The 12,346-nt window shown below is 40.3% G+C and overlaps 1 protein-coding gene across 2 annotated transcripts in view; it reads left to right on the top strand.

The window, feature by feature from the left end:
- Positions 1-764: 764 nt before the first annotated feature.
- Positions 765-12,346, top strand: part of nrd1a (nardilysin a (N-arginine dibasic convertase)) — a 37,855-nt gene continuing 26,273 nt past the window's right edge. The window contains exons 1-9 of one of the 2 annotated variants that reach the window (XM_008399286.2): positions 765-825; positions 1,225-1,548; positions 3,296-3,536; positions 5,722-5,751; positions 6,745-6,826; positions 9,721-9,874; positions 10,763-10,836; positions 11,032-11,127; positions 11,291-11,413. In XM_008399286.2, the coding sequence (XP_008397508.1) occupies positions 1,373-1,548; positions 3,296-3,536; positions 5,722-5,751; positions 6,745-6,826; positions 9,721-9,874; positions 10,763-10,836; positions 11,032-11,127; positions 11,291-11,413 (976 nt within the window). In that variant the 5' untranslated portion in view covers positions 765-825; positions 1,225-1,372. The remainder of the gene's footprint in view (positions 826-1,224; positions 1,549-3,295; positions 3,537-5,721; positions 5,752-6,744; positions 6,827-9,720; positions 9,875-10,762; positions 10,837-11,031; positions 11,128-11,290; positions 11,414-12,346) is intronic. The other variant, XM_008399289.2, reaches the window with a different exon arrangement.

Genomic DNA, 12,346 nt, shown 5'->3' with positions numbered 1-12,346 from the left:
AGAGAGAAGGATACGGTGAGTGAGGGGGAGGACATATTGGCACAGCGGAGGGGTGAAATGCCAACACTCAGCAGAGTCAAGGCTGAAGAAGAGCACTGGACAAATGTCAATGTGGCTCATTCATGATAAGAGTGTATTTCCATCCATTTGACTCAGATTTGGGGGATTGAGACACAATTTGTTTACTACGCTGAAGGCTCTTTCTGTTTTGCTGATTTAATGCACAACAGATCTTCAGCAGATGTCAGGTGGCTCGTTGGAAGATCTCGAAATTCAGTGAAAACAGCATTATTAACCTATTATAGAGGTCTAGAGAGGCATCTAATCAGAAGTAAAACCTCCCCCATCTCGAGTGGCTTATGCCTGCCGCCTACCGGCCAAAAAAGCATCCAGGTCTAATATGACTGCACAAGTGGAGGGGAAAAGATCTGAAAGAGAGCTTAACTTTCATTCCGAGCAGGGGGGGGGGGTCTCACAACAGCATTTATATCATCTTCAGCTCCCCCAAGCTGATTTAAATTCCGAAAGGATCAATTATAACATTAACTTATTATGAAAAGAGGCAAGCAGGACATTCTCAATCAGGCATCTATAATAGGTAACAGATGGTGTCGCCTTGTCGCTGCTGCCTGTCCCATCTCTGAGCACTGCTGTAACCACCGCTGACTGCCAGGCGCACACGTGGGAGCACCTGAGCCCCGCCCCGTTGATTTTGCGCAGCCAATCGGCGCGCGTCGTGGAATCCTCTCAGCCAATCACAGCGCTGTTTGTTGAGGAAAGCGGAATTGACATGATGCGGACGTCCTGCTAACAGCAAGGAGGAAGGTATGGATACATGATAAACACGCCGGCGTTAAAAGTTATTTCTACTGACCAACAGTTCTCCCAGGCGGTTGTTACACCCGTCTAACTTTCAACCCTGAGCAGAGGCGCTTCTTTTTATACACTAAGCTACATCTCCTCCTCGGTATTGTGTGTTTTTGGAGCGCAGAGATGTGGGGTTTGTTTCAGGGCGGTTGGGTTTTAGCTGACATCAAATTGAAAAGGGCGAAAGCCCCAGATAGCCGTTGTGAATAGCTGCATTGTGCTGGTAGGTTAGGCTTTGTGTGTGTGTGACAGCCCAGGTTCACACCTTTATCCCTCATGTCATATATGTATATATATATAAGAGTCCCGTTAAATGCTTTTGTTCACAATATTTCTGTTTGTTTTTGATGCCCGAAGGGTCTTCTTCATCATTGCCCTGTTCAGGCTGACACGGCGTGTCGCCGCGTTAACGACTAAATTCCCAGTGACGGCGAGCTGTCCTGTTGTTTACAGCCGCGCTCTGCTGTCAGTCCGCTGTGCCAAAGCCTCGTCACCTCTGCCGAGGATGCCGCAAACAAACAAGTCCACTAGCAGCCCGGCGGCTGACTCTCCGGGCTCGGTCCAGGCGGAGGCCCCGGCTTCCTGTGAGGAGAGCCGGGCTGCAAAAGATGATGGAGGAGGAGAGGACAATGTTGGAGACAGTGAGATCATCAAGTCACCCAGCGACCCGAAACAGTACAGGTACAAAGCGCTTTCTGACGTGTTTTGGTTGGTGAACTGCGGCTTTGCCTGTTTTGACAAAAGACCAGCACTTAATACAGCTGAGGAGAAGCACATTGGTTTGAAAAGTGCGGCATGCACTTAAATTCAACCCCCTCTGAGGTGATACTGTTCAGAAACATGTTTTACTTTTCTTTGTAAGAGGTCTTTCTTCCAGCTTTGCAAATCCAAAGACTGGTGCTTTCACGCCTCACTGACTGGTAGATTCAGTTCTTTTGGGCACCAAAATTGCAAAATTTGTTACATTCACAACTCGGGCGGTTCACACTCGCACTGCACTGTGTCACATGACGATTTAGGTCTGGCAGTTGACTCCTCCATTGGAACACATGGACGGTAAACGTCCAACCCAACTCTCAAGTCTTTTGCAGCCTCTAATATGTTTTTTTTTTCCTGGCATTGATCAATGTTTAGCCCCATTAATCGTCCTATGAATTACCAGCTTCCCTGTCCCTGTTAAAGAAAAACATGAAACTGCCATCCAATGTTTTGCAACTGGGATGTAAAACATCTTCAGGTTGATGTTTGTTGTCAGTCTTTCTTTACATACAACGTTTGGCATGTAATCCCAACTGTGAGATGGCTTTCAACAAGCTCTAACTTGGATTTCTTACAGCTTTTTTTTTCCAACGATGGTGTTATCTTTGCCAATCTCCCATTAAGGGAGCAACTAAAATTTATCCCGTCAACAGAATCCCTTGTCTGAGCTGTAAATCCTTCAGAGCCACCATGGACCTTCTGGTTACTTCTCTGAGTAATGCTCTCCTGTCACTTCAGAAGGACATCCATGTCTCATTAAGTTTGGAGTCGTGCCATCCTCTTCTGTTCAATCTGTCTTTTTCAAAAGACGGACCAAACAGTGCTCTGCGGAGTATTGCTTTAAAACCCGAGCCCTGCTTTAAACTTCCCCTCAACTTTCTGCCTGACCTGTCTGCTGTGCTCTCTAATGCTCTCCAGCAAACCGAGACAGCTGTGGTTATTCTGAGATTAAATTACACGCCGATGGATTTTAGTTACCGAATATAAGACTTCTGAAAGTATTTGGTTGCATTTCATGTAGGGCTGAAAATGTATGTGAACATCCAACCTTTTCCTTCCATTTCACAAAGATCTTCAAATCCTCATTGACAGGACATGCAAATAAGCGGAAGAAGATTTGGTTTGGGCTCAGCTGACTGAATTTATCGCCCCATGGCAGTAGTCCTCCCTGGGCAGCGAGCCATAAAGCCCTAACCAAACACTGCCTCTGGGTAAAGCTCCTGGGGTTTTAGTTTGTTCCCAGTCACAGTGTTTAATTTAATTTCACATTCACTGAAATCTATCAAGAAGAGCTATTTTCTTGGTTCGTAAATGTGAAAGTAGAGATAAAATGACCCAGATCTACTAACCCCAATCCACAAATGATATTGAGCTTCTCCTCCAGCTGGATCAGTGCATTGTTATTATTGCACTCTGATGATCTGATTTCATGCTTTAAGCACACATTGGTGCCCCGGGCCGCCGCGGCGCGTAGTCAGAAAATGTGCTGCGGAAAAAGAAGCACAGAACAAGCCTCAGAGGGTTCGTGATGGAGCCTTCAAAGTAATACATGATTTAACAGCCCTCCTAAAAATCGGACAAGAGAAAGAAGAAAGTCGATGAAACTTGCGACGTTGGAGTTCGCCAAAGGTGGTCGTGTGGTTTTTACCTTTAGTTTTATGCTCCTCAGGTACATCGTTTTAGACAACGGCCTCGCAGCTCTGCTCATCTCTGACTTCAGTGGGCCGGTGGTATCAGAACATGATGACTTAGACAAAGAAGAAGAGGGGGAAGATGATGATGACGACGACGAAGAAGAGGAGGAGGAAGATGAAGACGATGAGGAGGAGCACGAGGATGAGGCTGACGTGGATGAATGCAGGGAAGACAAAAAGAGGGCTAAAAAGAAGAGAGGAAGTGCAGACAAACAGGTACGACACTGGTGTTTTACTGAAAAGCCTCTATTAGACTGTAGCCTGCTGTACAAACGCTCAACATCCATTGAGTTTTCCTTTAAATGCAGATATGTTTATTTTTGCAACTTACATTTTTTCACTTATATTAAAACATTTAAAGAAAAAAAACAACAAAAAAAAGTGAAAGCAAAAGGATGAGTACAAGTCAGCAGAGAAGACAACCAAAAGTTTCAGAAGAGTGACAAAGTTACGCTCGTAACGGCAAACTTGGTTTATTAATGTGGAATAAAATATGAATCCAAAGCTGTTACAAAATGTGTGCAGTTTGAATTCAGTTTCATGAAGTTGAGGTATATATGGTAACATTTCCAGTAATTACAATAAAGTCTGAGCAGATGTACAAATGCAGCAGTTTGGATACCTAGCAAACCAACATCCCCTGGAGGGCCTTAAAAGCAACATGGCACTATCCTAGTGTGACTGAAATTTACAGCAGTGACAAAACTCAGAAAGCTCTCAAATAAACACAAATTATTCTCCTTTTCTGACCAGATTTGTTACACAGTTGTGCATGTCTGCATGTTCCCTGATGTAACTTTATGTTACCAAGCCATCCAGTATTTGTGCAGTTCTCAGTTTCTTCACCTGATTAATTTGCATTTATTCATGGGAGATTAGTTGCACTCCAAAAACGTAGTCATGAGAACATTATTCCAGGTACATTGTCTGATGCAGCGCTCAAATGCTACGAGTCCATGTGGAGTTAGTTTAGATACAACATGTCGTTTTGCTTTAAGACGTCACTTAAAGGGGCGGTACTATGCATTTTCCTGGTACGCAGTGCTATTTTTATAGCACAATCGAGGTTTGCAATTGGACAACTTGAAACTGGCCTCTGTCTCTTTAAGAAGCTCTATAATGCCGGCATAGATATTTGCATGAAAAACACTCACGGTGCCTTTCTCTGTGTTGCTAATTGATGGCCATCCATTGCTTTGACATATTCCTGTTAAAAAGGTCATTTTATATTTATCCAGTAAACAGTCTGTGTCCTATGAACAATACCAGTCCACTGGTCTCTGGGGATTCAGATGACACGCCATCATCCATGTATAGTACAAGGTTACCAGGCTTTTTACTGTTAGTTATTTATCTGCTGCTTTAGAAAAAAAACAATAGAAAGGCTGATTATGATTTATTCATGTTCTATGTTTTTAGTATTCAGAGATTTTTTGTCATTTAAAAATATTTATTCCACGTAAAATTAGGAACAAACTAGAGCTTATCTGACTGCTGATTAAAGAAACTTTTGGTGCCATTTTCGGTGTAGACCTAGTAAATTTGCATCTTGCTCAACTTGTCAGCAGCTTTCATCTCCTTTCTTGTTGTCTCTCAAAGTTCAAAGTATTTCTTTAAAATCCCGCAGAGGGTCCAATAAAGTGAAACTTCCTAATGCATAATTCAACAAGTCCATTTAGGTACTTGCTTGAAAAACAACAGCCGATTCTTCCAGGGCGAAATTGCTCTGAACAGTGAAACAATGAAACAAAAGAACATTGAAAATGTGGTCAAAGCTCTAAAGACACAAATTTCAATATTGTTTTGCAGATTCCAAAAAAAATTAAACCTGAACCTCAAGTTTCTCTTTTTTTCACCTGACAGCCTTACCTGAGACCAGCTCTGTCACCTCTCAGACCCAACACTGCTTCCTAACTACTAATTAGAGGGAACTACATTTTTGAATTAATTGAAGTTGCTTATCTAGAACATTTGATGAATTTTTACCAGGCCAAAAAAAAAAAAAAACTGCACTTTTGGTCTCTACCCTTAAACCATGAATATAAATTGCCATATTACTGTATTTCTTAACTTAGAGGTAAAGTCAGACATTTGGTTTATCCGTAAAATGTGACAAAAATAACAAGTTTGCAGAGGACCTCTTGTAAGAATTTTAACATGCTGTGTTTTGGCTGGCATGATGATGCAATATGCGAGAAATATGTTTTGGGTTTCATTTCTTTTGGACCTTAACTTGTAAGTGTTTTTCTTTTTTCTTTTTATTTCTTACTTTACTGAAAATACAGCAATCAAGACTTGGGTACACATGTTTTAGTTTTATTTTTGAGGATTTTTCCTAGTGCACATTGTGTAAATTACACATCAGTACTTGCACTCTAATATTTGAATTAATGTCTTTTAGGGAATTACAGACAGATCAGCATTCTTCCAGGTAGAGTGCCCAAATTGCTTTATCCCTGTAATATAACCAGATGTGTTACTTCTTCAGATGACATTTAGCCTTTTATTTTTTTTTTATTGCAGCTGCAAATTTTAGCCAAACTTAAAGGTGTTGAGTTTTGAGAAGGAACTTCTCTCTTGCTGATGTTAAACTAACGTCACTGTTTTGTGTTCAAGCACAACAGTGATCCCAAAGACACATACGAAGTGAGTTTGGCTGGCTTACATCGTTAGAGGTAACTTTTAAGGCTAGCCGATAAGAAAGTTGGGCTAGTGTTTCTGATTGGAGGATTGATAAAATATGAGGCCGAAGCTATACATAAAGCTTGTTGATGTTTACCCGAAGCCTGTGGTCAAGTTGGGATATCTAATCAAATATTAATGGGCTGCGAAAAAAAGTCATTCCTTTCCACTGTCACCTCATGCTTGATCAGGATTGGATTATTGCAAAGTCAAACAATAACTTGGTTTCCTTATACCGTTTCACCAGCTGGCATTACGAACTAAATTTGACTGCTTTGTTCTGTAACTTGGATCAAATGGGAATGGATGTCAATGAATTTGACCTACTTTTAAGATTGGAAAGTGTTGGGTTTACTTTCTTTATATTTGATCACTTTGTTTTGTAAAGTGCTTTGAGCTGCATGGAAATACAAAGAACTGAATAATGAATCCTCTGGAAAAAGAACAGTTCAAATGCATAATAGAACAAAAGTGAACATGCTATCTAATGCATTATGCAGTGAAACCGCATACAACCAACATGGGATCACTCAATGAGAAAATAAAATGAATGCATGCTATGATACATAGCAGCAAATGATGCGACTGCATTCTTTTCCCCTGCTCCCATTACCGTTGTGTCTCTTCTTTTGTTCTTCTTTTGTTCTTCTCTGCAACTGCGTTGCTTGAAGCTATTTAACAGTCACACTACTCTGACAATCAGGACAAGTCTCAAAGATAATTTGATTTCTCTGTGTTTAAGTCTGCAGCGGCTCTGTGTGTCGGCGTGGGCAGCTTTAGCGACCCCAGCGACCTCCCGGGCCTCGCTCACTTTCTGGAGCACAGTGAGTAATTAACGCCGGAGAGTCCAGTCGAGTTCCTTCTTTTCAGCGCCTTGATACAAAACCGAGACGGGACAATTAAGGGGCTGATTCAGTGTGAAAAAGGTAAATTGGAACAGTGGATTCTGTAGATTTTATCCACACTATCAATCGGGACGTTTCATACCAAATGATTTTTGGATGAGAAAAGCTCCTAACTGAATGAAGTTAATGTGAGATTTAGTCAATTAATCCAAATTGTGGAAGAAAGGAGTCTCAGTGCTTCCTTTCTTCCTTCCTTAATTTATTTATTTTTTTATGTAAACCTTTTTCTTTGAAGTGAAAGTTAGCCCTGTCACATATTTCTTTTCTGCTGCTACATTCAAAGCATTTTTATTTTCATAGATATGCTTTGAATTTAGAGACTGGAGAGTTATCGTCTTGTGCGTACAGTTTTACTTTTGAGGCTTTTTTTTTCTGTGTGTGTGTGTGTTTTTTCTTTAGTTATTATCTAGTTCAAATAATCCATCTTTAGAACACATCTGTAGGGCCTGGCACTGCAAACCAGCGTCAGATCCTTGTGTAAAATGTCAACTCTTCTTTGCTGAATGATCGCCCTCAGGGCTTTTCCTTCCTATGTTTCTCCAGCCTCAGTAGAACGGGTGACGAGGTTGTGGGAAGGCAGCGCAGCTAACCGTGCCTTAGGAAGATCGGAGGCAAAATTTTCTATTAATACATTCTACCATCGCTCTTTTAATGTTGCCACTGATACCCATGTTTTAATGCGTTTTTGTTTCTTTGCTGTACGTGCCTTGTTTTCTTGTTTTGTCACGTTCAAGATCAGTTAACGGGATGTGACAGCTCTCAGAATAACCCTCTCCTGAGGCCATGGTCATCCAGTGTGTGGAGGGGGGCAAAGGACATAAAATTTTCTTTTAGGCTTTTTTTTGACCCACTTTTCTCTGCTGCTTTTATTTCCATTCAACTCATTACCTGCAAAAAAATCTAATCCCCCCCCCATGCAGACATTTTTCATGTTTTGTCATATCGCCAGCATACTCTTCAATTAATTGGATAAGACGTAGCATGATCAAGAAAGATGTTTTAAAAGCTTTGATGGGTACGTCTGAAACTCGTGGTATTCATATGTATGATTCCCCCAGAGTCAAAACTTTGTAAAATCTCATTTGCTACAATTACAGCTGCAAGACTTTTTGCATTCCTGTCAGCTTTGACGCAGAAGAAGAAGAAGAAGCAGCAGACATCCCTAACTTCCATTTTTGCAGAATAGCTCAAGCTTTAACAGACTGGACAGTAAGGATGTGTTCAGGAGGTTCTTAAGTAAATTTAGGTCTGGACTAGAGGTGGACAAAATGGACTCTTACCACAATGTTTTGTGGTGCTTTTGTGATAACAATAAAAAAATATGATAGACTGTTTATTGCTGCTTTTTTGGATAGCTAAAACAGGAGCAATATTCAAAAGCACAAATACTGTTATTGAAAAACATTCCCATATAAAATAGGCTTCTTCAGGATGCCAGTTATTAAAAAAAATTTTATTTATAGAACTAACCTGCACTAATTGCACATTCTTTCTAATTTACTGGCATTTATTGATGTTCTTGTTGAACAAACAGCGGAAAAAATGATAAAAAATAAAATTTCTGACAGTATTGTCAGTTTTGCTGTTTTATTTGATGTCATTAATTGAAATTTATCGAGACAATGAAAGATCAAAATTCTTATCACGATAAGAAGTTTTTCACAACAAACGATGATCGATCCGAAAATACCTGGCAAAATGCCCAGCCCTCGTCTGGACTTTGACTTTTTAAAAGATTCAGATCTGTTGTTGGTCGCATTATAACATTTATGTACTTTTTGCACTGTATTCTGCAGTGGATGAACAAAGCCCAGTAACTTGGGTGAGGTCTCCAGCACACCTCCTCCTGTCTAAATGCCTCATAATGCTCTCCTTCCTCAGCCTGTCAGTTTAGGTTCAGTTCACATCGGAGGTCATGGTGGCCTCGACCACACATACTAACCAGCTGGTTATCTGATGGACAAAAGTGGTGAATAATTGTGAAGCGGAGGGAAAATGACACCTGGTTCTTAAATGTTTTTACATGTTAAATGGCTCAAAATTGCGGCATGCATTTGTATCTTCATCCCCTTTTACTCTCATAGCCCTCAGTAAAATACAGAATATTCAATTTCCTTTAGAAGTCACCTTCTCGGCTGGAAGACAAGGTCTCTCTTTGCCCTGCCAATTTTTGGTCCACACATAAGTCTCTTGGAACATTTGTCACCCGCTTTCCATTTTTGGACAGTGGACTGAATATTGAACATTGTCAGACTTGGGAGATAATCTCAAAACCTTCAAATTACGGCCAATTCCGCAATGTCATCCGTATAGTAAATCAGTGGTTTACCGCTAATCTTTTGATTTACGTGGACTTTGGGTAATGTAGACGATGGTCTCCTGCTTTTAATTATGCAAGAGCAGGACAAGTCGGGAGAAGAAAGCTGGTGCAGCTCAGACCGCCGCACATCTTTAGGATTGCTGCCATCAGCAGAGATAGCTGAACATTGTTCTTAGGTCATTAGTCATAAAGGAAACCCATGCTTATTTTTAAAGTTTGTCATCCGAACTGTCAACAAATGCTCAAAGCTTTGCTTGGAGCCGTGTGAAGAGAGACAAAGCTATCATTTTCTGAAATGCGTTGTCAGGCTGTGTCTGTGCTTGGCTCATTGTCCAGGCAAACAAGAGGACCCATAAATAAAATACACATTTTTCAGAAAGCCTCTGTGATGGATTTTTCATTTATGCTATTTTATTTATTTATCCATTCATTGATGTACAGTCACTTTACGCTTCTCCTCCCTGTCACATCTGATTTCCTTGTTGTATTCCAGTGGTGTTCATGGGCAGCGAGAAGTACCCGTCAGAAAACGGCTTTGATGCGTTCCTCAAGAAGCACGGCGGGAGCGACAACGCCTCCACCGACTGCGAAAGGACCATCTTCCAATTTGACGTCCAGAGAAAAAGCTTCAAAGAAGCCCTTGACAGGTCTGGAAACTAGAGATTTCCTTTGTCTTTGTGTGTTTTTTCTTTTTCTTTTTTTTTTCTTTTTTTGCTGCTGTCACCCTTAACAGGCAAACTTATTGAGAGCTATTGCTTGACTGACAGATAAACAGAAAAGAGAGAAACGGAGCAAGAGAAGATAATTCAAAGAGGCCATTTAGACACCGTGAAAACATGATTCTGCTTGATTTTAGCAATTCATTGCAATGACATGTGGCACTATCCATGTCCAGCTGTTAAAGGGTATACAATCTGTTGGTGTCTTGCACACTTTGGATGATGTTTAGGAAGTTATTTTCTTCCCAAAAATGTGCAAGCCTGCATTTGCATTTTAGCTCAATTCATAACCTGAGCTTTTAGGAAATCTCAGGAAAATCTGGAACAACATTTTTTGTGTTCTCAAAGACCAGTGCTGTTTGCAGCTCAGAGTTTTAAAAATAATTTTGTCTTATCAGACAAATTGTCTCATCTGTATTTTAAATTTAATTTCATTTTTTCCCCCTTAAATGTAAAATACTAATTTTGTGCAGCTTTGTACAACTGTACTAATTGGTATTTTCATTTGCAAATACAACATTTAAATCCAGTTACTCATGTTCATCTTACAGTTGAGCCCAAAATAATTCATACTTTAGATTTAAAATGATTTTTATTAATCTGAGAAGTTTTGTTTCTCTGCACCCTTCTGAACAATCTATTGAGCAACATTAGTTTGCATTACGGAAATCAAATGGTGATAATAGTTGCACGTTTCCACTGGTATGTTAACGATTTCTCTTTGGTGATTTTTACTAATTCTCCATTTCTTTTTATCTCCGTGTCTTGCTAAGCAAGCTGCTAATATAAACTCTGCATGGCGTTTGTTGTTCTCAGGTGGGCCCAGTTCTTTATCTGCCCCCTGATGATCCGAGACGCCATCAACAGGGAGGTGGAGGCAGTTGACAGCGGTGCGTCTCTCTACCGCTGCATATCCCTTGCTCTGTTCTGAGATGATAAATCGTACCTCATCTATTTGGGGTTATAAACATCGCAGCTGCTCATGTAGCTCTTTTATACTCCATCTATTGTTGTGTGTTTTTTTTTGTTGTTTTTTAAAAAAATCTTTTGTCTACTCCTTGTTTGTGTTTTGTTTTTCCTGTCAGAGTACCAGCTGGCTAAGCCATCCGACTCCCACAGGAAGGAGATGCTATTCGGCAGTCTGGCCAAACCTGGACACCCTATGGGCAAGTTCTGCTGGGGTAAGTCTGGAAAAACCACCACTGGGACACTTAACACACACTGGGCCTCCTTGGAGAATGTGCAGCAATAACACACAGGTGTGGTGAATAAAACACCAATTTCTCACTGCATTCAATCTTTGCTGTCCCGAAACTATCTTTGGTTCTTGTTAATCCATTCTAGGTAACGCTGAGACACTGAAGCAAGAGCCGAAGAAGAAAAAGATCAACGTGTACAAGCGTCTGTTTGCCTTCTGGAAGGAGCACTACTCTGCCCACTACATGACTCTGGCTGTTCAGTCAAAAGGTCGGAAAAATCAATCCCGTTTTTCATTCATAAACGCGCATTTAGTTAAGAGAAATTAACTTGATCCTCTAACTTATTTCATGCGGCGAAACAAACTGATTCCTTGGGGGGGAAAAAAGGCAATCTGCAGGTTCATAAATTAAACTGGCATTTGCACAAATAAGGTTCCTCTTCAACCATGTGCAGCCAGCTGGAGATAATTGCTGTCAGATAAAAATTATCCAACAGATTTTCAGGGTTTCGCTGAAAATGTCACACAGGTAATTAACTACTTTATTCCAGTAAAATATTGACAAGTGTTGAATTTTTTTTGTGCTCCGAACTATCATCCTCATTAAACCGATGAGTTAATGGTCCTCAGTATAAATATGATCCCTTCCTGTTGGGAGTCGTGTGTTTTTCTCAATCTACGGCGGTATTGGGTGAAACAGATGTGTCACAGTCATCCTAATTAGAAAAGCAGGAGACAACGTGTTAGACAATAAAACGTCTAAGAACTATCGGAACATGGTAATACAATCAAGTTCAAGTGTTTTCGAGCGACACCCAACTTCTTAATTTTTTTTTTTTATGTTCGCTGCACATCTAAATCCTTTTTGTTAAGGAATAAGCCTGATAATAATTTGCGTTATAGCAGTAGGGAAAACATAATGTTTCATTCATTTTGATGATATGCAGGAGTAGGTAATAAACTTAAAACTTTATTACAAATACTTCATAAACTTTATAGTGGTGGTGAAATGGCATGACTAAACTCAGCAGTGTTTTTGGCTGTAAAGTGTTCACTGCATGCAGTCTAGAACCCCTTGTTCTAAACCATAAACACTAATTATTGTTCTCCTCATGGAAACAATATTGAAAACAGAATTGCTCGTAAAGCAAAAGTCAAAATTCTAACTAAGGATGGTGTGTGGTTTTAAAACATCACATTGT

This window comes from Poecilia reticulata, linkage group LG22 (genome assembly GCF_000633615.1).
Source record: "Poecilia reticulata strain Guanapo linkage group LG22, Guppy_female_1.0+MT, whole genome shotgun sequence".
Taxonomy (NCBI): domain Eukaryota; kingdom Metazoa; phylum Chordata; class Actinopteri; order Cyprinodontiformes; family Poeciliidae; genus Poecilia; species Poecilia reticulata.
This window is presented reverse-complemented; position numbering and strand designations above follow the sequence as displayed.